This window comes from Lupinus angustifolius, chromosome LG06 (assembly GCF_001865875.1).
Source record: "Lupinus angustifolius cultivar Tanjil chromosome LG06, LupAngTanjil_v1.0, whole genome shotgun sequence".
In the NCBI taxonomy this organism is placed as follows: Eukaryota; Viridiplantae; Streptophyta; class Magnoliopsida; order Fabales; family Fabaceae; genus Lupinus; species Lupinus angustifolius.
Window position 1 is genome coordinate 4,267,602 of NC_032014.1, and position 24,554 is coordinate 4,292,155.

Here is a 24,554-nt window from a genome sequence, read left to right on the forward strand (position 1 = left end):
TAATAACACTATACCTACTAATATAAAAGCTGGTTTTTATTTTTATTAATTTAATTTTATTTAATTATCATTTTTCAATTGGTTGAGACAGGATATAAGAATAGAATTGAGACAACTGATCTCTATCCCTCATTTGGCACTGGATGCTGATTATTATTTGCCTTGGATAATTGGCTAGTGTAAGTATAAACATACAACCCAGCTAGAGTAGAACATTTTTATGTAAATATAATCCCAAGGTTTTTGTATATCAAAATTCAATATGGTAGTGCAAGAAAAAGTACTCTTGAAATATTATATTTAATTATTTAAGTCACTATAAAATTTTAAGAAGTTATTTTTTGGGTATAGAAAATTGAATTATTAGTGTATCAATTTTTTTTGTTAAGTGATTCTCATATAAGAATTGAGAATAATAACTTTGGCATTACCATTAATCATAAATAATTATAATTAAATGTTAGTTATTAGTCATATGATAATTATATGTGTAATATATATTTTAATTTTAATCATTTAAATAAGATTTAATAGTATCTATTAATTGTTTTCATTTCTCATAATAACATATTGTTATCATTAAGTAACTCCCTATATAGGATGAGATGGATGGTGTATTTCCAATAATTCAACTCAAATAATTAGCAATTTTGGGTTGTTTGAATCTAGAACGATGTGTGTGTTATTGCAGGTCATGCTTTCACATGGCCTTCTGACTCTTAAAATTGTGAAGTGGTTTATTTCCCCAAGCACTCTAAGATATGTATACTCACAGAATTTAAAAGGAATCGAATCTAAACAAAATCCAACACAAACATATTTTATTATCATAGAGCAATAAACCACCAAATTTCAGCCACAAAGATATAATAAGTCTAACACTAATGTGCAGGACAACTCCAAAAGTAGTAAAATAAATTAATCAAATGGTTATAGCATTAATTAGCATCCTAATAGTTTTAAATGTGGCCAAGCAATAGGAGGTTTCGATTTCTTTCCACCCTTGTGTTTCTGTTCATTACTCTTCTTTGGTTTATTCTTCACCGCTTGCTTCTTAGGAGGACTGGATTTTTTCATTTGATGCTGTACAGTCTCAGATTTTTCCTGCACCAATATATCAACCATCGTTTCTGGGGTTTATTCCATTAACTTCATGCATAGGATTCTTTAACCATCAACAACACCAAGTAACGACTTCTGTTTTTTTATAATTTTTTTTACTCTTTCTAAAAGTTACGAAGAATAAAATTTAGTAATATATGAGTTTGTATCATAAACTAATGGCAGCCTCTTTAGTCTTTACTGCTTAATATAAATAAATAGAATCAACGTAAAAAAGTAATGGAGAACATACTAGAGGCTCCATTTAAATATATGTGGTTTGTACCTTTTGTTTGTATATGCATACTTGCTTTTAGGCAAAAGGGTGCGTAGTATGTGGGGTTTTGGCCTAAGCTCCATCCTAATTTTCATGTTAAGTATGTCTTATATATACTACACAAAAGCTCAAGTAGAAAGTATTCTAATCCAAATGAAATTGAGTGTATCATTGAGTGTGAAGGACACTGTGATAAAAAAAAAAATACTTTTCTCATACCGGGAGGTTTCTATTATTGTACAACCTTTCCATAACAGGATAACATAAAGATCCAGGGTCCAAGACCCCAATCACTAATTAATATAGCATAAGAAAAAATATGTGAAGCTTGGTTTGACCACTGGGTAGTGACAGTATAATAATAAAAGCGTTACATCGGTAATAGTTTAGTGTTTCAACCATGAACAATATAATATTAATATGAGAAATTCACTAGTATTTGAGTAGTGCTTTTTTTCTTTACCTGCAATTCCATTGTCCTATTATTAGGGAGATTGTTGAAGGTTGGAAATGAGTAAAATGTTTCTCCCTTGGACCCTTGGCTGGATGAAGACTCCCCAGAAGTTTCTGTTGAAACATGTGACAAATGGAGAGAGCTAGAATTTGAATCCATCTCCAGGAAAAGCTAAAGGAACAACGTAACAAATTAGTATATACAAATATAGTTGTATATTAGCATTGATCGTAGATAAAACATTAAAACCCCAGAAAAGCAATTTTATTTATTTTTTGCAAGCGGTTCAGGTCACCAGTTTTGTTTTTTTCTGATTGTATGCTTATTGCAGAAAATATGCTGATAAGTAATGAAGACATGTTCTCTTTTAACCATGACAGAATCTGTTGATATATTGACAAACATGTAAACTATGCAAAACTTGACCGAACTTAATATTTCACCTGGTAAAGTCTGTGCTCAAGACATGCCACCCGATCCAACAATGTTAAGTAATTCTCTTTCTTAGCCAAATCAAGAGGTGGTTTGTCAGCAGGAACATTGCTGCCACTTCTTTGTTTTCTCTCTAAATATTTCATCTGTCATGATAGCCACAAATACATATTATATATGTATTCATATAATGCTAGTATAAGTATTTGAAAAAATAAAATAAAGTTGTGACAAATTTGATTTCTTTACAATAAGCAAAATTCTAAATTGCAGTAAGCAATTGGAATTGCGGCAGCAATATTGAGGGTACTTATGTAATGGGCTATATATACAATTAAGAAGGATTATATAAGTACAATTGTGACCACAATTTAGAAACTTTATAATAAGTAAATAAACAGGACAAAAAGATTGGGTTGTGGATTGTGAAAAAGGAGTTTGAGAGAGTGAAAATCTCACAATGAACTCCAAATGATCCAATCTAGCAATTAGAGGGATGGAGGAGTCTTGAGATCGAGAGGGTACTTTGGGTTCATCCATATTTGGGATTGTTTGTGTTATAAGAAATGATAAATGTTATGTGTATTTATATATGTAGTGGTTTCTTTGATCACTCACCCAAGCAAAGAGAATATAATCAACATAGCTTTCAACTCACAGTTACTCATTCCCGCGTTTTACTTGGAGCGAGATTTCTTGACTACACCTCGCTGGTCATACGTTGGTTTGTTATGTTACATGGCACTCAGCTACGGGCAGTTTCTTTCTGATGATTTTGTTGAAAAATAACACAACAATCTCCTAAATACTGCGAAAAGGGTACACTAGCAGTGGTGAGTTATTTGTTAAGGCCCAAAGTTTCTGTTGTATAAAAGGGCTAGAAGTTAAGGTATATTAGTTACCCAAAAAAAATAAGGGATATTACTATGAAAATTGTTTAAGGTGGCTGTCAGAATCTTTATTTATTATTGTCAAAATAAGAGCCTAGAAGTTAAGGTATATTGCACTTGCATCAAATGATATGCTGTCGTATCATTAAAAATGATTATTTTATTTCCTTTTATTTTAAGTATCTGTCTGTTTGAATGCTTATTTGGTGAGTATATTATTGTCTATTGAGCTCCAAAATTAAGTCATTTTAGGCAATGAGATAATGTGTTAGGAATTAGGATAGTGACATCAACCTTTGTATCTGGCTCATATGCTATCAGCCTCAGGTTTCTAAACTAGTAGTTTATATGCGTGAAGATCATTAACACTCTTTCATTGAATCTTGCATTCGATCAAAGTATATGTATAATCAAAAACCATGTTTTTCATTTAAATTCTGCAAAATTGAGAATAGTCTAATTGATTAGATTTCACATGTTCTCTTCCGACAAAAATTCTGATGTAAAATGTATTTATGCAAGATTAAGACGAATATAATTCAGCGAAATACAAACACCATGCCTCCCATTGACACTGAAATGATATAAGAGTGTCATTCTGCCCTCTTCCAAATCCACTCAACTGGATAAAAATATGGCCATCAACTTCAAAATTTGGAAACAATGTCTGCACCTAATATGTTTTCAGTTCAATGTTCAAACTAATATTTTTGTTAGTTAAGTATAGGAGTAATCCGGTCCTTGCAAGTTCAAATGATTCCATCCTAATATTGCTCACTAATAATTTTTCAATCATGAGGAAAAACACAATTCTAAAATTGAAGGGTGCATGCATTACTACTGGTAAAATAATGATTCCTTGAAGCAATAGGGGAAGATATATAAGCCTTTGTGACTAAATTGCAATAGATGAAATAGAAAGGTTTTAGGAATATAAAAGAGAAAAAGAAAGAAACACCTTATTCAATAGTACCCTATATCAAGCCTTCTATATGAATCAATCATCCCATAGCTGATCTTGTCATCTCATATGCCAAGAAGCATGCTGCATTTGCAGGAACACTTCTGGCCATTGCAGGACCGAAACCCTTGTAAAGGCCTTTGAATCCTTCAGTAGCTCGAATCTTTCGCAATGCATCAATTGAACCAGAAAACTTTGGACTTTTATAATCATCTACTTGAATCACACTCTTAACAACATCAGTTGGGTAAACCATGACCCAAAAAGATGCTCCAGCCAATCCACCAGCAACAATCAGAGAACCTCTACCTAGTCCAGAGGTATCAGGGCCTCCTGCAAGATATTGCTTTAATGCTTCATATACACCAAACATTGCAGCATTTCCTGGTATTTCACGTGCCATAGTGGGAACCAAGCCCTTGAATAGGCCCTTTACGCCGCCTTCTGACCTGAGAACCTGTCTGGCTACATCCATTGGTCCTCCATATTTCACTGCCAATGTAGCTGTTCCAGAACCAGCGAGTGCACTTTGTGCTTGCAACCTGATGTTTACCATGGAACAAAACAGTTGATTAGAAAACCAATTCTTATCTTAGTGCATCTGTTAAGTTTATAAATTATAATGTTAGAAATAAATTCAGGAATATTTTAATAAAGATTAATCAACAAAAGTACTTCATTCAGCTTATTCATATGATTGTCTGATTTTATGTCAACCATGAGACATAATTAACATAGCTAACCCTTGCTAAGAAGCTAGAATGAGCTGCTTCAGAAAAAAAATCAGAAAAATAGGAGAGAAAAGAAATACTTTGCTATTTAAAAATCACCTTTTTAAAAGATTATATCCAAAGGTACACTAAATTAGCTAAAAATAAGCACTTGAAAGAAGAGAAAAGAACAGATTCTCCATAGCAAAACAGGAAAAAAATACATGAACTTGGAACAACTAATTCTAGAAAAGTTATTCTTCCCAAAGTGGTCCAATCATAAACTGAAAACTCTTACAATAGTTAGAAAGGAGACAAGAATATTCAGAATTCATATACAAGTTGATATATAAAGAAAACATGGAAAATGAGACTTAAAAAGGGTCATGACACTAAAAATACCATCAGTGACTTCTGACCTGCATTTGATCAGTTCAGTGGGGCAAGCTAGAAAGGAAACAGCAACTCCAGCACCAGCTCCAGCAACAACTTGCTGACTTATTGTGAGGGGGGCACCAGGATGGGACCTCAGCACTGCCTCCATTTGTCCCCTTACTGAGAAAAGGACAGCATTAAACGCGGCCACCGTAGCAAGTGGGGCTCCCATACCTTTGTATAAACCCCTTGGGCCTTCTGCTGCTATTGTCTGCTTGACAGCATCAATTGCACCAGAATACTTAGGAAGCTGGCCAGGGAGTGGTGTAGGCTGACTTTGGAGCTTGACCTTGATGGTGTCAAAAGGGTGTCCAGTTATCAACTGTGCTGCCCCTCCAACAGTCCCAGCTGTGAGGTCCTTAGCCACATCTCCCATCTAAGAAATCAAAATTCCAACAATGATAAAGAGGATTAAGAAATTTGAATGTGTGAGGTAAAATTTCCATTACAATAAATGTATGATCTAAGAAAAAACAGCCCATTCAAACAAATATTTTTGGTGTTAGTGTTTCAAGAATACAATCCCTTGTGTCTTTGTAACTAATTAAATTTGTTATGTCCCATACAAATGAATTGGAAGTTTGAGGCACATGAACTTTTTCAGGGTAAAATAGGAGCAAGAGGTGAACTATTGGAACATCTGAATTATAATGTCAGTCTCGCGCATTGGTCCACACTTTTTTTAAGAAGGGCATGATGAGATTAAAGCACTCAGATGTAGGCAACCTAGTGCATGAAGTTTCCTCATTGTAGGGTCTTGGGAAGACGTACCCAATTTTGCCCTTGCAAGAAAATAGATTGTTTCCAAGATTTGAACACGTGACCGTCAAGTCACAATGCAAACAACCTTACCTGGCGATGAGACTCGCCCCTCACTGTCATACATCTAAAAGGTTGTGCTTTAGGCAAAACACAACTTAATCGACACATCCAGTCTTGTAACTAGCTCATGGCTCATTTGCAGGCATTGATATTGTTATGTTCCATTCATATAACTCAACCACTTAAAGAAGAAAACAGGCTGAGTTGAAAGACTTTCTAATTTGTGATCCTTCTATTTATCGAGAATACTCATGTTCATAAGATATGCATAAACATTATTAAAGGGGGAAAAGGATCAACAAAATACTAATTTGAAAGCTTATACTTTTTACTTAATAGAATATAAAATAGCGACGTATTACTTAGCATTCACTTCCTCAGGCAAACAAAAAGTTAATATAAATTGAATTAGATATCCATTGCATGATTGATATATTCATAAAGAAGAAGTATTCTTTTATTAAAAAGGCTGGCTTATTAAAGTTTTGCTCATTTAATGTTAAATTGAATACACAACACAAGACAAATTCTTCACAATAACCACACTTGCAATATAGTAAGAGGGGCAATTAGCAATGGAATAAGCTAGTCATCAAGTCAGTGATCATGTAACTAAATTGGTCGAAATAAAAGCAAGCACACTAATTTTCAATCAACCATTACATACACTGTACAGTATAAAAAAAGGGACTTTTGAACAAAGCTAGAATCTTACCGTGATTTTAGCTGGCTCACAAAGAATTGGATGGGGGGAAAAAATCAAAGACAACAATTTTTGTCAGAAAAGTTAAATAGGAATGAACAAACAGAAAAACAGAAGAAAAGAGTGTTGTATGATGCCTGCCCAGTTGGTTTAAATTGAAAGGCTCAAAAAAGAAAGGTTTTGAAAGTGAATCTGTGAGCGATGGAGATTCCAAATTGTAAAGAAAATGAATCAGAGAGATGCAGAAAGCAGAAGAGAGTAATGGGTCGGAAAAGAAGTAACTCACACGGAGAGAGAGAGAGAGAGAGATGAAGACAAATGATTTTGTCACAAATCCAATATCAGCCAATCTCTATCTCTATGTTTGTGTATGTGTCTGGTTTTCTTTCTGCTACAACAAATAAGAGTATATTTTATAGTAATTTAATTATAGTGGATGGACACTGAACACACATAGGGAAAGACAGAATGTACGTAACTACTATTATGGAGAAATTCTTGCTTATTGATCATTATGCTCCTTACTTTAATTATATATTTTTAATCAGATCTAACTATCATTGCAAGTCACGCATTGTTAGGAATTGGATTCCAATTGTACGTATAAAACAGAAAATTACGTTGAAAGATGAAAAAGCTCATTTAAATGATCTCTTCTTGTGTTTAACCCATATTCTTAAGTCAATGTATCATCCATAGTTCAGAATTTTTTAACTTAAAGTCAATAATGACTAAAAATAAATAAAAAATAATATAAAAAACTTACACTATTAATATATACATTTTTTTTAATATTATTACTTGAATTACTACCAAGCTGACTAAGTTAACGAGTACAACTAAATATTTAATTTTTATATATTTTATTTTATATAATAAAAATATTTTCAAATTTTACCTTCAAAATTTTTTAAGGTAAAAGAACTAATTTTAAGTTACAATTAATGTGTTGATGATGAATACTTAAAATTATATGATTTCTTATAGAAATAAAAAATACATTAAAGACAAAATAGAAAAATAAAAATTATATCAAATCAAAAATATTTTTACAAAGTACAGACCGTGCGATTCCCCAATTTGGCATGAGATAGCTTTGACCCTATAATATATAGAGCTAAGTTGAATAATTACTGGTTTTCTTCGAATTGAAAAACTATAATTTACATATCTTAAGGATATGTTTGGCGGTCTTAATAGAATACGGACATGATATGATAGATAATAAAATAAGACGATACAAAAAACTACATTATCATATGATTGTATAAGATAGAAAATACATTACCTCAATAAGATGCTATAAACTAACCAACAGTAAACTATTTTGTATGACCTCTTATCATGTCTCCCGTGTCAAGAGGGAAAAATCAAATGTTACCTGGTATGATACTCCCCAACTACAAAGCAACGGTCAAACAGTGGAGTGATGTTATTTATTGTGGACACCGGAGTTGTATTATTAATATTATGAAAATAAATTATACTATATTATTCCCACAAGAATTATACAATTAAATTCACATTTGAACCAAACAATGGAAGCCAAGTGTGGCATCCAGCACTACTAGCCAAGCTTACGCTTCTTGGCCATTCTTCGTCTCTGCTCTCTTTCTTCTTCCTCTTCTATCAACCGAAGTTGCTCCTCATCCTCCTTTTTTGCAATTTTGGCACTAGAAATATCACACAAAATTATCAACTCTCTAAAAGATAAAAACATATCAATAGCATTTGAAAGGCAATCATGAAATCAAGAAAAAGAAAAGAGGGGCATGAGAAAAACCAGTTTTTATGAAAGAAAATAGGCTCTTGTCCTCACATTAGGTCTTGTATTGGGTAAAATAAACAACTAAAACTATAACTTACAAATAATTAACAAGGTAAATATAAATATTTTAGTGATTTTAAGCTCTCAAAAAACAAACCTCCTCCTTTCCTCTCTCAAGATTTCATCAAAGCCTGCCTCCATATTATCATCGTCATCGTCGTTAGCAAATTTGTTGGGGTTGTAACTGCAAACACTCCAACAAAGTGATTATTAACTATTCTTTAACATAAACGTTCCAAAATCGGTACTCTGAAATCAAGCACCACCACCAAAAATTGTCATAATTACTACCAGTGAACATTACTTTAATAGGTTGGTTTGAAAAACAGTTCTGACTCCAAACAAGCAAAGAAAATGTGTTCAACAGCTATAGATTGGCAGTTAAAATACCCTTGAAAAAACAATATCAATCAAAAGGTGAACTGAACCAGAGAGATCTACAGCCATAATTGAACTGCGTACATGGCTAACCTTATTCTATGTTAAAGCCGAGCTGAAGGTCTACCCCAGCAATCCTTATCTAGGTTATAAAGTATTACGTAAATGTGGAAGAATTCATTCGTCGACAAATTAACTGGCAAGCTTCAGCTAGATGGTAACAATAATTGCTTGCTTGTCATCGTGTGGGAATGAAGATATGTACAACAAACAACATAATTCGAAGATTCAAAAAAATTATTTCAGAAATCTCTACACACAAACAGTATAAAGAAATCAAGATTATCTGCATTATCAATGAAAACAGGAAGAGCTTACTTAAACATTGATCTGATCATACTCCTAATATCCACTCCATCTTCTACATCATCATCGGCGCGTCGTTTCACAACCTTATTCCTGGGGTGATGATCTTGCGACTTAGAATGCATTTGATTTTGCTTAAGTGGTGGCTTATTTACCTATCAAGCAAGAGAACATATATCTTAATAAGAAGCTATAGTATAAATTCAAACAAAAAATCCATAACACTTTGCATGCATCAATGAGTATACGTATATTGCATCACACCTGGGCTTTTGATGGTGCTAATGGCTGTCTTGGCACCAACTTAGGTTTATTCTGTTCTCTTAAGTCCTTTCTTTGTTCGACATTCTGCTTTGGAAAAGACGAATGCACTTTTGAAGGGCTCGGTCTGTGCCCACCATTTACAAGGCTTCTAATACCAGGTGTAGATGATTTATTCATCATGGTACTAACAGGCTTCTTTGAAGGCAGGCCTTTTGGCTCCACTGGCCGTCCAGGTCCACTACCACTGTTGCTACCAAGGTGTCTTCTAGAACCAGCTGGCTCATTACCACTATTGCTACCAAGCTGTTTTCTAGAAAGAGCTGGTCCATTACCACTGCTGCTACTGAGCTGTTTTCTACAATCAGCTGATGCATTACTGGCCTTACTGGCAGAGGTTAACTTATAGTTGGACCCTGATTGAGGATGCAAATGACTAGCCCCGGAAACAGGTTTCCGGTCATCGCCACTGCCACGAACAAGCTTGCCACCATTCATCATAGGTTGTTGACTCTTCGCTGTAACTTGGGCTGGCCGTCCCTCTTCAACATCAGCAAAAACCTTGAATCAGTTTCCTCAATTACAATAACATATTTTAACCCTGACATCAAACACTGCATAAACATCTAACCAGCCAGTAACATACCAGAATTGCGCATAGATATATTCTGTGGAGGGGCCTCTTTCTTAGGCACTGGAGCGTCATCAGACAAAAGAAATGAGTAATCTCTAGTACCCTTGATTTTTTGGGCTTTAATTATCTTCTGTTTGAACACAAGAGTTCATCACAATCATTTTAGAATATGGCAACTAAAAGGTTACATTATAAGAGAAGCTTCACACAGTAGCTGCAATACCTCACTGACTTTGGGTGGTGCCTGACTATGAGATGAAGACTTCAATCCTCCATTAGGAACTCTATTTGTGTTCTTGTTCTGCAGACAAGGTTATAATGAGAAAACAGCATCACATAAATACTACAAGGTAAAGAAACATTACAGAACATCTAACTGTTGCATATTGCCAGTAATGTGAAAACCAAATATTGAAAAGCATTGAGCAAAAATAGATGACTAGAAAATTGAAAAACGAAAAACAGTACAAAACAATGCATCAAGAAACTGAGATTTTTAACAACTCAGTTCATTGTGGATGGGATTAGAAAATTGGCGTTAAATCACACTTCTGTAATGACTCCCTAGGAGCTTCACAATAGAAAGACATGCTTAACAAGCTTTAAGTGTAAAAAGTTAACACAATAATCATTCACCTAAAAAGGATAAATTAATACATCAACAAATAACAAAAAATAGTAAAAGCATATACACTTTTAGAGCTAATTTTGGCATCCTTCAGGATACCTCTAACTTTATAATATATTTAAATGGACCAAGCTATGTATGGAACTTTGTTTTTTATTTATTAGTTTAGTTTTTTAGAACCTTGCCATGTGAGAAACCAGGACCAGTTGCAATTAGAGCCCAAACAGTCAATTTAGAGCACATGACATCACAGTACATATAACACTCAGCATACCTAACAAATAAGTCAAATTACACCTAAATATAATGGGTTGAAATGAAGATTGCTAGTATCATATAGAACAGGAATAAGAAGGATTTATACATAATGCATAACAAGGGTTATAAACAAATACAGTGTGAGTTGAGTTAGCCGGCCTGGATGCCTGATGCTGGTTTTCTAATAATGACTTGCTCTCTTGGATTACTCTCTGAGCAATAACTGGTTGAGAAGGGCCAAAAAAGGATCCATAACTGCACCAACATGAAAATTGAAGACAGTATATTAAAATATCATTCATACAAACAACTTTCATCCTATCCACACTTAACAAACAAAAACTACATTGACGAAGGGCACAAAGCATGTATAATTATTACCTATACAAGCATGAAGTTTTAAATAACAGATATTTCAAAACTCATGCATAATTGAACATTAAACAAGATAGAAGCTATTACACAATCAAAATTAAACATGTATACACACGCATAGAAATTAAACAAGTACAGACATTGTCTGCATATATGTATACACTGTTAAATGAGGCATTGTGTGCATATATGTATACATTGTTAAATGAGGCATTGTGGGCATACATATATACACACGCATAGAAAGCCTTCGTAAAATGAGGCTTATATAATATTGAGTATATATCCCAGCAACAGCTTTGTCAACACAATGCCACCGAACCTGAGGCATTGGTACACAATATTTGGCAGAAGGAGGAATAGAACTTACTACCATAGGAAAAAAATTGAGGTCCGGAGCCAATCCCAAGTCAATACAGGGTACTTTTTTAATGTGGTTCTAGCACACACAACAATGTACACTGTTAAATGGTTGCAAGGCTCACTTATCATACGGAAGTTTCTTCTTTCTACCACTGGAATCTGCAAGGGAAGAACTACTTTCCTTCTTCGTCTGTTTTCTGATTGATTCCTTCAATCTTTGCCTCAATACAAGGTACTCCAGTTCTTCCTTTGTGGGCTTGCGAGGTTCTTCCTCTTTATATCCCTCCTCTTCTTCCCCTTCATATTCTTCATATTCTTCACCCTCATAATCATCGTGATCACCATAATCCTCAGGTTCCTGCAAGAATGATACGAGTTATCATAAAAAAATGATTCAATGAAGGAAGAAAAAAAACTCAAAAGAAAGAACAAGAATGGGAATCTCAATCCCTAAAGTTTACAGTACTTACTTCTCTGTCATAGCCCCGCATTGCCATTTCAAGTAAAAACTAGAGAATCGCCAGTGACAAATTATTTGGAGACTAGATTACACGTTTGATTGAAGAACTGTCTTCTTGGTACCAATGCACAAACAAATACAAAATTAGGGTTAGATATTGACGTTCAGATTCTCACCACTGTAACTGAGAGTGTGAAATTGTGAAATAGAAGGTAAACAAAAGAACCCAAATATAAAAAAAAAAGAAATTTTTTTTTCAGAAACACTAAAATTAGGGTTACGGCATGAACAATTCGCTCGAATGAAAGAAAAGTAAAAAGAAAAGACCGTGCTTGATTTTTTTCCCAAATTGCAGACTCGGAGGATCAGAGATACAGAACTGAAAACATATGCAATAAAAAACCCAGTAAAAGAAACGCCTCATATTCGTCAAAGGAAGCCGAATCGGGTGAAAATTCGGAGGAAATTCAATTTGAATAAAGGAGATTAGCAATATAAGGAGAAATGGAACAATAGAAAGTGAAGTTAAAAGAAATTGAAATGGAAATTTGAGGAAGAGAATGAGAAGAGAACATTACCGTAATTTGTGAAAAGCTGTAGTGGAGATTAGGGAAGTAAAAGAACGGAGGGGGAGGGGTCTATATTTATAACTTTGTGTTCGGTACTTTTCGATGCGTTTCCCTTCCCTCCCCCTCCCAACTATACGACAAAACCCCTTATCACGCCAATTGTTGTCTGATCCAAACCATATAAGGATAACATGTTCCTACGTATTTATATTGGGCATGTACGTGCCATGCAAAGAATTCGTGGCCCAATTATTAATTTTAAAAGTGTAGGTTGCGTTTTTCTTGAGAAATTATTAAATGGTGCATGATGGATTGTTCCAATTAAATTCTCATTAATATTAATATTATAACGAATTTTTCTTATAATCAAATAGCATTATATTTATATTTATACAGTGTTAATATATCATTTATCATTTATTGATATTACTTTCATTAAAGAAAATCAATAATGATTGAAAATAAATTATGGTTAATAGACTAATAATGTATAAAACTTTTATATTGTCAATCAATGTTGTGAAATCCGAATCGGACATCAAATCAAAAGATATCTCATATTAGGTTTAACCGGCTTAAACAGTTAAACCGTCTAATCGGATCGTACGACTTCATATATAATTTATCATTTTTATCTATAAATATATAAATAAAAAACTTAATATATTTAATAATTATATATAATTATATTGAAATAACATATTTCAATTTTTTTGGACTAGAGTAAAACAAAACATTAAAATAGTATTATATTTTTTTTAATTTAAGTGAACCGCTCGGTTCACTTCCTGAGTTATTGCGGTTTAACTGAGTTTAACATGGTTGGACCAGAATTTCTCCAGTTCAAAACGGTCCAACCCCTCACTCAGTTAAGACTACAAATTATAGCCGTTTTCAAGTCTAGTCAGTGGTTAAACCTGGCGGACCGTTCCGTCCAGTCCGATTATCACAACATTGTTGTCAATGCATACATCTCTTTCTTATAATCAAATATATTTCTTATTTTATGAATTAGAAACTAATCATTTTTAGGAGGATGTAAGTGTTTCTCCCAATAATATATTTAACAAATATTGTTGTTAATAATTGAATATTTAACATTTTTATTTTATTTTCCACAGGTATCCTGCACTGGAGGCAATCCTATCCGAGCCGGAAACATCCACAGGTACGTAGGGCTAACTCTCCCAGCGGACATTTTTTTCATTCACAAGACTCGAACCCAAGACTTTGCTTAAGGGGAATCAAGCATGTACCACTTGAACTAACGTCTTTCGGTAGAATATTTAACATTTGAACCTTAATGAACTTTCTCATTTTCATTCAATTAAAATTAAATTATCAATTCTCTCTATCTTTTGAATATTTTTCACACACGCCTTCTTTTATGATTATTTTTCCTCCACTTGACAATTGGACATCTTGTACAAGTAATGCAAATTTGTTTATCCAATTGACTTATATGATAACAGCTGCGTTTTGAATAAAAAACAGGTGACCAAAGAGTAACCACGGATAGTGTTCAAAGTTTATTATGGTACTAACCCTAAGTCGTCACATCTTTCACTTAAAAAAAATATTATAGTTTTTTACGAAGATTAATATGATATTCAAATTTAGAATAATATGCTATTACTTTTCCTAATGATCATAGTTATAAAAACCGTACCGTACCGGCCGGTTCAACCGGAAAACCGGTGAACTGGTCCCCTAGCCGGTATGGTATAGGTGTTGAACCGGCCAAGTATCAAAACCGGTCAAAACCGGTCCAAAACCAGTCAAAACCGGTCAAAACCGGTGAACCGGCCGATATTTTACTAAACCGATCGGTTTATACACATATATTTTTTTTAAAAAAAACTTAAAAACCCATTACAAGGATGACTCATCTTTCCAACTCTTCTTCAACACTTCAAGACACATGCTTCCAAGACATACTTAGATTACACATTTTGGTTCCTAACATTCGTGTGCAATCTCAGTGACATTTGTGTAATGTAATCTTGGAGTACTGTCTAAAGATAGGATTTGGTAGAAAAATATAATATTCATATAAGACAATTTTGACTCATTGATGTTAAATGTTAAAACTCTAAAAATTTATTTGTTTTATAGAGTGAGTTGTAAAGTTATGTCATTTATTTATATTTTGTGGTTGTTAAGTGATATTTTTTGATTGATATATGCTTTTTATTTTAGACTTTGAATTTGTTAAAGACTTAAAGTTGTTTATTTATGTGAATTTTGAGTAAATTATAAATATGAATTATAAATTTGAGTATCTATGAATTTTTTTGGTTATAGGTTTATGTATATATATGTAAATATAAGTAGGTATGTCCGGTTTAACCGGCATACGGTTTAATTACTGAACCACTGTACCACTATATCAGTATCATAACCGGTACGGTTTTAACAAAACTGCTGATGATAGCAAGATGTGAATTTCAAAAGAACGATATTGATTTGAGTGGATTATTTTAGTGCAACATTAATACTTTCTTATATTCTATTTTGTACAGAGATAATTATTTTACACGTTCACCAATAAAACTATCCAAAGTCCAAACAAACTCAACCACAAGTTGATTCAAGTTAGTTCTTAAGATCAAAATGATATTTATTAAACTCAATCAGTTTACTTGATTAGGTTCTAATTTTCTAATATATACCAAAACCATCTTGCATACAATCTTAATTGTGAAAGTATTCCTCCTCATGGTTAAAAATTTAATCATCCAACTAGTTCTTTTTTGATAATTTTAAAGGCTTAGTCACTTTTAATTCGCATGATTGTCCCAAGATATTTGGAGAGCCATATGAATAGCCAAAAACTCTATCATTAGCACAGTTGAGGAACCATGATGCTCACAAAGCCACCAAACGAAGTTGCAGAAGCATCCTGAGATGTATTTTTACACACTCTAGTATGTCTAAGTTTATATGCAGTTTAAATATTTATTAAGACTCATCATTGATTTGTATTATTTTTGTCTGAGAGTTAATAATAATTAATAAATCAATGGTGGATAATTTACTGACAATATGAAAAATACTTCCATTAACTGTGTATACATATTAATTCCATTTATTAATGTCCACTCATAAATTAACTCTATAATTATCAAATTCTCCTAACATTCAACTTGTAAAAAAAATACAAATTTAAATTATTTCCAATTATATCTAAATAATCCACAATTAAACGTAAAGTTAATCTTAATTCATGTTTGATTATATTTTAGACGTATAATAAAATTAATTAAATAAACTCTTGCTAAAGAGAATAAAAGAAATGGAAGACAGAAAGTGTGAAGACAAGAAGAAAGTTAATTCCATTCACTCCAAAGCTAGAAAAGTACCAAAATATCCATATTACACGTAACCAGGACCCAACAATGCTGAAAAACTATACCACATGCAAGATTTATTTTACCATCCCAAAAATCACAATCACATTTCATATCACTGTCTTAGACTCTTAAATGATCAAAAGATTGGACCAGCAGCAAGAATCTCTTCTGTAAGTTTGCTATCTTTGCCAATCTTGTAGTTGGTGAAGGTTTCGAAGTTCTTCTTGAACAATCCAGCCAGCTTCAACAGCGTCTCCTTGTAGGCCTTTTTGTCTGACCACTGCAATCAATTAAACCCATTAATGTTAGAAAAAGGATATTGTCAAAGTGTAGAATAAGGTATAGATTTTAGGACAACTAACCATGTTCACAGGTTCCAGAATTTCTGAAGGGACTCCCTCTAGTGCAGTGGGAATCTCAAGCCCAAAAATCTCAGTCTTCTGGTAATTTGCATTCAGGAGATTTCCAGAGTGAATTGCATCAATAATTTTTCTTGTATAAGGTAGTTTGATACGGCTACCGTAACCATAGCTGCAGTAGTTTCACAAAGACAATAATAAAGGTTTGAGATGAGTACAAATACTATCCATGGCCAAAAAATTATATGTCAATGATCACAATTAAAAAAGCATACCTGCCACCAGACCAGCCAGTGTTAACAAGCCATCCGGTAGCACCGTGTTTCTGCATCTTTTCAGCAAGCATTGCTGCATACTTTGTAGGGTGTAGCATTATAAATGCAGCACCAAAACAAGCTGAGAAAGTTGCCTGTGGCTCCTTTATACCATCCTCTGTGCCAGCCACCTAGAGTAATAATTGTAGAAAAGGATGGTGAGAATTATAAATTAACATACTAAGATAATGTGAAGTAAGTCAATGTGGTTAATTACCAAAGCAGTGTATCCACTAATGAAATGATACATGGTCTGTGCCAGGTTTAGTTTACTAACGGGTGGAAGTACGCCAAATGCGTCACATGCCAAAAGTATGACATTCTTTGGGTGAGGACCAACACATGGCAACAAAGCATTTGGAATGTACTCTATAGGATAAGCGGCGCGAGTATTCTCTGCAATAAAAATACCATATATTATTATCAACAGGGATATATAGTAATTGATGATTATAAGCTACACCTATGCATGAAACAACAGATAAGACTATAATACAATTTTAGTCCACTTTCCTGAATAAAGACTAAGAATTAATCAAATTTAATTAAATGGGACTGCAACCAGAATGTTAGCAAGTAGAGGTTTGATTTTTTTTGTGTGAATTCCTTATCTCTTTATTTAATTCCATCCTTATCTCTTGCTGCATAATAGAAGGTTTACTACTTTACTAAGCAATCTAAGAGATTAGTTGTTACTAATCTGGAACATCATCATGCCAAGTACACATTAAGTTATTCACTCAACTTTCCTTTGGTATGAGTATGACCAAGTCACAGCTTAATCCTTTTGGTTGGAAGCTACAGCTCAAATATTTTAATAGAAAGTTGAAGCCGTACAAGTCATTGCACAATCACAATCGTGATCAACCTCTAAAAAACTTGTATAAAAAATCAATATATACCTGTAACTGATTTGTCACTGTAATCTACTTGTCGAGTGTGCTCATCAAACACCACATTTTCCAAGACTAACAACAAAGTGAAAGAAAAATAGTTAAAATGCATTTCATATAGCAGCAAACAAAGCAAAGATGTTTGGTTAAAACTAGTCTTGGGATAAATACCTGTCCCAAACCTGATTGCATTAAAGATATCAGGTTCTTTCTCTTTTGAGAGATCAATGCATTTGGCATAGCAACCACCTTCAATGTTGGAGACACCAGTCTCACTCCAACAGTGTTCATCATCTCCGATTAAATACCTGTTGTGGTCTGTAGATAGAGTAGTCTTTCCCGTACCTAAAATAAATTAAAAAATAAAAACAAAAAATATATCCATTAGAACTAAAGGAAAATGACAACACAAGCCATAACTAATATCAATAGTCAAGTATAAGCAAACAGTGGAGTCATATGGCTATAGGAACATATCGTAGGGAAGTTGGGTTGTAGCTACATTCCGATGGAAGTGTAGCATATTTGATCTGCTGATCTGATACTATACCTGAGAGTCCAAAGAAGAGTGCAACATCCCCATCTTTGCCAATGTTGCAGCCAGAGTGTAGTGACAGGATGTGACGCTTAGGCATGAGATAATGCATGACACTGAATAGACCCTTCTTCATTTCCCCGGCATATTGTGTGCCAAGGATGACCATTTCCCTTCTAGCAAGATGAAGGTCTATGCTAGTAGAGGATGTCATGTAGTGTGTGTAACGATTACAAGGGAACTGTCCAGCGTTGTATATAGTGAAGTCCGGAGTACCAAAATTCTCCAGCTCTTCAGGCGTGGGTCGGATACACCTGTCACCGACCCAGTTATCCAATTGTACACTAAACTAAACTAACATGAATCCTCTACACAGCAGGGATTTGTATATATATGTTATGTACATAACTACATATAATATATATAAATGTTAAGTCTGTTAACGATAGGGGCACTTATCTGGCAGGCCTTATACCTTTTTGTCTGAAAGGAAGAAGAAAGTAACAAAGAGTGTTGGAAATGGTAAACTATTGTTTAGTTTCTTCACTTACATGTTGTGCATGAACAAGGAATGGTAAGCTCTGGCAGAAACAATCCTGACTTTAATTTTGTTCTCTGGGTCCCAATTCAAGAATTGGTCATTGACATATACCTGCGAATTAATCACCATTGTCATTATTTACAACACTGGTAATTGAAATGATCATCTAGGTGTTTAAAAAGTATGTTACTTAAGGAAAGAAATTATTGGCTTAGAAGTTAGAACTCTCATTCATCTGTAGGGAAATTCCACAACAGGGCTTATTTCTTGAAACAACTACTATATTCTTACAATTTTTTCCTTTTTACACCTTATTTTCCTTTATATCTCCTTTTGCCTTTCATATCACCATCACTTCTTGTTCTTCATTACCTATCTTTCTCCTCCCTACACCTCATACACCGATAAAAGAGATGCAAGAGTATCATTTTTCTCTTGAAATGATACTATTTTTGTTAAAAGGACGTCACGGCGAACACAGAATATTTGGGAGACATGGGTATAACAAATGGGGTCTGGAAAAGGGGGGAATTTCATAGAGGTAGTTACTATTATTTTGTCATTTTAAGTATTGTGTGGGGGCTGATATAATAGCAGCTATGAACCAAACAATTGGGTAAATTTTTCTACTGTAACCTAACCAATTTATCTTGTGATTGGGAAAGCAAAAGAATATATCCTTCATCTTCATGAACCCTGAGGCTGAGGAATGATTTTTATGACCAAATAGTATGGAATAGAAGTATATCTTCTGTTTCTTAACAGTATGAAAGGGACATATTCCATAATAAATAGGAACCACGGCTAATGGCAAACCACAACATTATCATGTCAGCTAAGATATCAGGTAACCTTTTCCCCACTTGAACAAAAATACAACTTAGGCACCATCCCCAGGTCACTATCTTAAAAGCCAATTATAAGATACACCATCCTATTTTATCAAAATGATAACTATATATATCAAAACAAAAACAGAACCTTGAACTGATATAATATATACGGTGCTTTTATGTATATATTAATGTTATTAAATTATATATATATATATATATATATATATATTTATCTTAATATATATATATTAAAAAAAGTTATTAAGTGGTGTAAGAGTGTTAAGCCTTTATCAGTGAGTTTGGTATTCTTCTACACTCTATGTCATATATGTTCTTATACGTTTCTAAGATACATATTATACCTTAAAATGATACAGTACGTCTTGGACAATTAGTGAAAATTATTATTATTTTTAGAATGAAAGAAGGCTTAATAATGATCAAGAAAAACAGGACTAATAGCAGTACCTTGTCTAAAGAGTTCAAGTAATCGACGGCTCTTTCTCTGTTAACCATGAAAGTATGCTCGTCCATCTCAATGTTAGGGGAACCCCTACAATGTCGAGGGAATTTTATGGTATCAAATATGAATAAAGACAGAAAAATGAAAAAGAGGCAAAAAAGATATATACAAGTGGTGAGGAACTTGGTATAGACATAAACATAGTACTCACTTTCCCCACCAAAGCTCATTCTCGGTATCATCATCCTTGACCACACGCTTGTCCCTGGGAGAACGACCTGTCTTGGCCCCAGAAAGAGTTGCCAATGCCCCAGATGAAGTGATGAATGACCCTTTCTCATACTTGATTGCCTGTTCATAAAGTTCTGCACCAAATCCAAAACCAATTACAAAAGAAAAATGATATATAATTTGACATTAAGTCATTAACAATTAGTTTTTAGTTAACCCAAGAACTTCAGCATATAGTTTACTTTTCATAGGAAATTCATGGCCATTAGTCGGCCGCAAATTCAAACAGAATATGTAATTTTACTATACATCTTCAAAACCAAAAAATCAAGAAGTAAATGAAGTTGGCATGAATGAGAAAACGTTGAATAGAAATCGATCAGAAATTCAACCCCTAAAATAATTATGAAGATAAAAGATCCTATATTAGGAATAGAAAATTAAAAAAATTACGCTTGTATATAGTTGTATTATTGACTCGTTCAAGTACATTTATCAAAGGGTGATGGTACGAACTCATTTTCGTACACCAGATGTACAATACGATGTTATCCCAAAACGCGGCCAAGTATGATGTCACACACGCATGAGACTAATTCCATAGGATCAACAAAATGAATATATGTGTATATATATATAGTAAAAAAATAACAAGTAAAACTTCCAAACATGCCCTTCACAAAATCACGTCGGATTTGGTGAAGAGTTATGGGTCTCATAGCATGTTAAAGTTCTATCAGGATAGAGGAGCCCAATAATTATTATGTGAATTAGTTCTAAAAGTGTGTACGAAAATAATAAAAAAAGATTAAGAAAAAACAAGTGAGTACCAGCAGGGGAAAGATTGTAGAGGACATGGGTAAATTTCAAAGCACTATCAGTGACAACAATGGTGGGAGCGATATGGTGTTCGTGAGAAACCCTTGGGGTTTCTGACTTCCTAGCAGGGTCTCCCTTCACCACCTTTGGTCCAGTTTCTCTCGTCAGTGACGCCAAGGATGCACTGTTTCAACAAGTTTAAATAGATTCAGAAATTGGCATTGTGAACCCAAAAATGAAAGTGGTAAAGATTTTAATATATCCAGGGAAATATAATGAAAATTAAGCTAACCCAACGTTAGTTACTTGTATTTTCATTTATCCATTATATTTTTTACTAATTAATTAGAATTTTACATTATAAAATTAAAATTAATTGTCATCTACTAATAAATAATTTAAAATAACAATGAGTTTGAGTCCACCCCTACAAACAAAGTGCATGAAAATATCATCACCCCATTTGCACCGTCAGATCCATCTCACTTTCATGGTCAAGGAGTTACATGACACGTGGATTTACTAAATACATAGGGGGCCACTACCCCGTTTTCCTCCTTCCATTTTGGTTGCTTAAACTGATTTTTCGGGAATTGACAAATCGTTATACTGTTAATTTTTATGTGCCAGTGAAGCAAGCTAAAGAAGGGGACAAGAATCTTCCGTCCTAAAAATATCTTGTTCCCATATCCATAATCAATAGTTTTTCTTAAAATAATATAAATATTAATTTATGTTTATTATTTTGTTTTCTCAATTAATTAACACATTTTGATCAGCTTAATATACCATTGAAGACAACAATGAATACAGGAGATCCACGACACTCTAATAAAATTAAAGATAGAAAATGTATCTGGAATATTATACCATTTGAGTTTTCTTAAGTCTTGAATGCAATATTTTTCAATACACATGGTATATAAACTATATTTTATCTATATATAGGAAATAAAAAAGTAGGGACCTAATTCGGTAGAATCTGTCTGTACCTACAAAAAAATCAGTTAACAACGTTTGTAATTTTGTCTGATTAGGCTTTACTCAAGCACCTTTATTTGGGAAGAAATTGAGATACTAGAACTTGTTTCTTCTAAAATGTAGTAGACCCCAAGAAAAGTTCCCTATTATCTCCTGAAACCTATTTTTAATAATTTGTAAATCATTTCGAAGTCTAATATCTAAAAAAAATCATATTTATTTTGTATATCTTTTTCATAAAGACACTTTCTGTATTATCTAAGATCACGTTTAAATACAGCATAACTATTATTTTACCGAATATATAGTTACCTGATAGACTTGAGTTGCTGCCTGTGGCGTTCTTCTTCAGAGAGGGTAGCGAATGGAGTTTGAGTCCCTTCAATGGGTGTGGTGGGTGCTGACCTCTTCTTCTGAAGAGAGTGAAGCTCAGCAATGGTTTGAGCCTTCACCGTTGGACCACTATCATCGTGACAAATCTCGTTACTATGCTTCTTATGTGTCTGAATTTTTGCAAGTCCGTTCCCATTCATTGTCATGCTACCATTACCGTTACTTGCCATCTTTCTCTACCAAAACAAAGATAAACATTATATTCTATGAATTGAAGATTTGTATGTAAGATGATCAGGAGAATATAATCAAAACATTGTTTAAGATCAAAGTAACGGCCATGATCGCTACTGTAATACCAATACCGCTTTTCTTAAAATCACGTTCATATTAGGAGCGTGTTAGTAAAAATAATTCTTAAGGTGGTGTATAGGAAGAGAAGAACGAACCAGAGATTTAATTCTCTGCTTCTGGTGCGAAAATGAGAGAAGCTAGCTAGAATAAAACAAGGACAAAGTAAAAGAACTAATGAGAAACAAAGGAACTTGTAACAGAAATGAACATAGGAAGTGCGACGTTGGTGTTGTATAGTGGATTACCTGTGGAATGGTGATGAAAATTTTAGAACGTTGAGGTGTTTTTTTATAGGCTTGAGGGCCACCCCATCACCTTAACTACAGTTAAATAGTTAACCGTGGTATAGGAGAACCATGGTTAAATCATATCCCTTGTCCTCAGCGGTCAGTTCTCCGGGACAAGGATATGCTGTCCCAAAATATGTCTCAAACCAATTATATTATGTCATATCAATTAAAAAAATTAAACATTCATAACTTTATCAATTTTTACTTCATTGTAATTGGTCAGGGACGGGGTTGAGGACAGGTTTAGGGACAAGAGATCCCCATCTCCAAAGGGGAAAGTTCCAAATCACCACGACTAAGTCTATATGTCCATATCTAAAGGAAAAACACCAAATAATATATAAAAAAGTTATATTTATGTTTTTATTTTTCCAATAAAATAAAATAGAACATTTTAATCGGTTTGAAACACAAACGGGACATCAGCCCCAATCAATTTTCAGAATATGTGCGCGTTCGTTTATGAATCATGAATAATAATCATAAGCTCCATGTGCTGTCCCACTTTTTGGTGTCACATTGTGTCTCAATCCAATAAAAATTTGAAATATACTTAAAAAGAAAATTAAAAAATATATAAAATAATATTTTTATGTAATTTGGTGATATATAAATGGCTTGGGACAAAAAACATGAAGTTTTTGGGACAGAGGATCTTGGTTCCCTCTTATCTACCCCAATCGTGTCGCCACGTAATTTTAAACCATATCTATTTGTATCCAATTAAGTTAGGGGTGTAACAGTTATCCACTGAATAATTGATAAAGTAAAAAATTAATTTATTATCAACTATTTATTTTTATTATTTTTATATAAGTATCACTAATGATTAAAAACAAATTATAGATACTGTATAAAAATGTATTAAATAAGGAGTAAATAATTAAATTTGATGTATTAAGTTACATAAGGAATTAATTTAATATTATGGAAAAATACAAATATAATCCGAACAACATGCTAATAATTTAAACATATTAGCATAATCTAATATTCAGGTTTAAAACAATATCAATCTAATAATATTTTTTTGGCTGAACTTAATAAACATCAAGACTAATGCATTAATCAAATTAACGAAATTTAACCAATAATTAATAATTTCATGGTCAAACATCAATCATTTAATTAAACATGAGGTTCCAAGTTCAATGTTTATAAAAAAACATTGTGGAATGGAATTCCCAATTATTTGTGACGAATATATTTATATACTAACAACGTAAAGAATTTTTTACATGGTTATCTTATCCTTTATTATTCATGTTTAATTATCATATATAAGTAATAAAAAATACATCTTCTTCTCTAATGTAATTCATGTACTTGATTAAATGTTTATGATTA

General features: G+C 33.2%; 4 protein-coding genes across 11 annotated transcripts; all 4 read right to left on the bottom strand.

Annotated features, from left to right (window-relative positions):
• On the bottom strand, nucleotides 850-2,952 carry LOC109350881. The gene is made up of 4 exons (XM_019592190.1): nucleotides 2,724-2,952; nucleotides 2,276-2,410; nucleotides 1,842-2,003; nucleotides 850-1,104 (listed from the first exon to the last, which is right to left on the bottom strand). The coding sequence occupies exons 1-4, from the start codon at nucleotides 2,802-2,804 to the stop codon at nucleotides 943-945; spliced, it is 540 nt and encodes a 179-aa protein (XP_019447735.1). The 5' UTR covers nucleotides 2,805-2,952; the 3' UTR covers nucleotides 850-942.
• LOC109349106 (mitochondrial carnitine/acylcarnitine carrier-like protein) lies at nucleotides 3,965-7,243 on the bottom strand. 4 transcript variants are annotated; one of them, XM_019589782.1, is made up of 4 exons: nucleotides 7,072-7,243; nucleotides 6,798-6,808; nucleotides 5,245-5,636; nucleotides 3,965-4,657 (listed from the first exon to the last, which is right to left on the bottom strand). In XM_019589782.1, the coding sequence occupies exons 3-4, from the start codon at nucleotides 5,634-5,636 to the stop codon at nucleotides 4,156-4,158; spliced, it is 894 nt and encodes a 297-aa protein (XP_019445327.1). In that variant the 5' UTR covers nucleotides 6,798-6,808; nucleotides 7,072-7,243; the 3' UTR covers nucleotides 3,965-4,155. The 4 variants fall into 4 exon arrangements, with proteins under 4 accessions (XP_019445327.1, XP_019445325.1, XP_019445328.1 ...); XM_019589780.1 differs by having other exon boundaries at nucleotides 7,068-7,243; XM_019589783.1 differs by lacking the exon at nucleotides 7,072-7,243 and adding an exon at nucleotides 6,923-7,061.
• On the bottom strand, nucleotides 8,146-13,058 carry LOC109349105 (protein spt2-like). Of its 4 annotated transcripts, none has more exons than XM_019589777.1 (10): nucleotides 12,915-13,058; nucleotides 12,347-12,443; nucleotides 11,999-12,234; nucleotides 11,276-11,393; nucleotides 10,476-10,553; nucleotides 10,265-10,382; nucleotides 9,622-10,160; nucleotides 9,370-9,512; nucleotides 8,711-8,797; nucleotides 8,146-8,458 (listed from the first exon to the last, which is right to left on the bottom strand). In XM_019589777.1, exons 2-10 carry the CDS (start codon nucleotides 12,371-12,373, stop codon nucleotides 8,353-8,355), a joined length of 1,452 nt encoding a protein of 483 aa, XP_019445322.1. In that variant the 5' UTR covers nucleotides 12,374-12,443; nucleotides 12,915-13,058; the 3' UTR covers nucleotides 8,146-8,352. The 4 variants fall into 4 exon arrangements, with proteins under 4 accessions (XP_019445322.1, XP_019445320.1, XP_019445321.1 ...); XM_019589775.1 differs by having other exon boundaries at nucleotides 12,347-12,447; XM_019589776.1 differs by lacking the exon at nucleotides 12,915-13,058 and adding an exon at nucleotides 12,664-12,867.
• LOC109349107 (phosphoenolpyruvate carboxykinase [ATP]-like) lies at nucleotides 16,355-23,158 on the bottom strand. Of its 2 annotated transcripts, none has more exons than XM_019589785.1 (13): nucleotides 23,013-23,158; nucleotides 22,543-22,793; nucleotides 21,261-21,433; nucleotides 20,411-20,564; nucleotides 20,205-20,289; nucleotides 18,911-19,011; nucleotides 18,375-18,673; nucleotides 17,996-18,169; nucleotides 17,834-17,899; nucleotides 17,149-17,327; nucleotides 16,893-17,062; nucleotides 16,621-16,789; nucleotides 16,355-16,538 (listed from the first exon to the last, which is right to left on the bottom strand). In XM_019589785.1, the coding sequence occupies exons 2-13, from the start codon at nucleotides 22,791-22,793 to the stop codon at nucleotides 16,395-16,397; spliced, it is 1,965 nt and encodes a 654-aa protein (XP_019445330.1). In that variant the 5' UTR covers nucleotides 23,013-23,158; the 3' UTR covers nucleotides 16,355-16,394. The 2 variants fall into 2 exon arrangements, with proteins under 2 accessions (XP_019445330.1, XP_019445329.1); XM_019589784.1 differs by having other exon boundaries at nucleotides 22,543-22,799.

What these genes read in the sequence shown, in the direction of transcription:
- LOC109350881 (XM_019592190.1), bottom strand. Translation starts at nt 2,804, where the DNA reads ATGGATGAACCCAAAGTACCCTCTCGATCTCAAGACTCCTCCATCCCT. An exon ending in TTGAGCACAGACTTTACCAG is followed by an intron (nt 2,004 to 2,275) that starts GTGAAATATTAA and finishes TTGTTCCTTTAG; the next exon opens with CTTTTCCTGGAGATGGATTC. An exon ending in ATAGGACAATGGAATTGCAG is followed by an intron (nt 1,105 to 1,841) that starts GTAAAGAAAAAA and finishes ATATTGGTGCAG; the next exon opens with GAAAAATCTGAGACTGTACA.
- LOC109349106 (XM_019589782.1), bottom strand. Translation starts at nt 5,636, where the DNA reads ATGGGAGATGTGGCTAAGGACCTCACAGCTGGGACTGTTGGAGGGGCA. An exon ending in ACTGAACTGATCAAATGCAG is followed by an intron (nt 4,658 to 5,244) that starts GTCAGAAGTCAC and finishes GGTAAACATCAG; the next exon opens with GTTGCAAGCACAAAGTGCAC.
- LOC109349105 (XM_019589777.1), bottom strand. Translation starts at nt 12,373, where the DNA reads ATGGCAATGCGGGGCTATGACAGAGAA. An exon ending in TGCGGGGCTATGACAGAGAA is followed by an intron (nt 12,235 to 12,346) that starts GTAAGTACTGTA and finishes TCATTCTTGCAG; the next exon opens with GAACCTGAGGATTATGGTGA. An exon ending in TATATCTATGCGCAATTCTG is followed by an intron (nt 10,161 to 10,264) that starts GTATGTTACTGG and finishes CTGATGTTGAAG; the next exon opens with AGGGACGGCCAGCCCAAGTT.
- LOC109349107 (XM_019589785.1), bottom strand. Translation starts at nt 22,793, where the DNA reads ATGGCAAGTAACGGTAATGGTAGCATGACAATGAATGGGAACGGACTT. An exon ending in ACTGGCTGGTCTGGTGGCAG is followed by an intron (nt 16,790 to 16,892) that starts GTATGCTTTTTT and finishes AAACTACTGCAG; the next exon opens with CTATGGTTACGGTAGCCGTA. An exon ending in TTCTGGAACCTGTGAACATG is followed by an intron (nt 16,539 to 16,620) that starts GTTAGTTGTCCT and finishes AATTGATTGCAG; the next exon opens with TGGTCAGACAAAAAGGCCTA.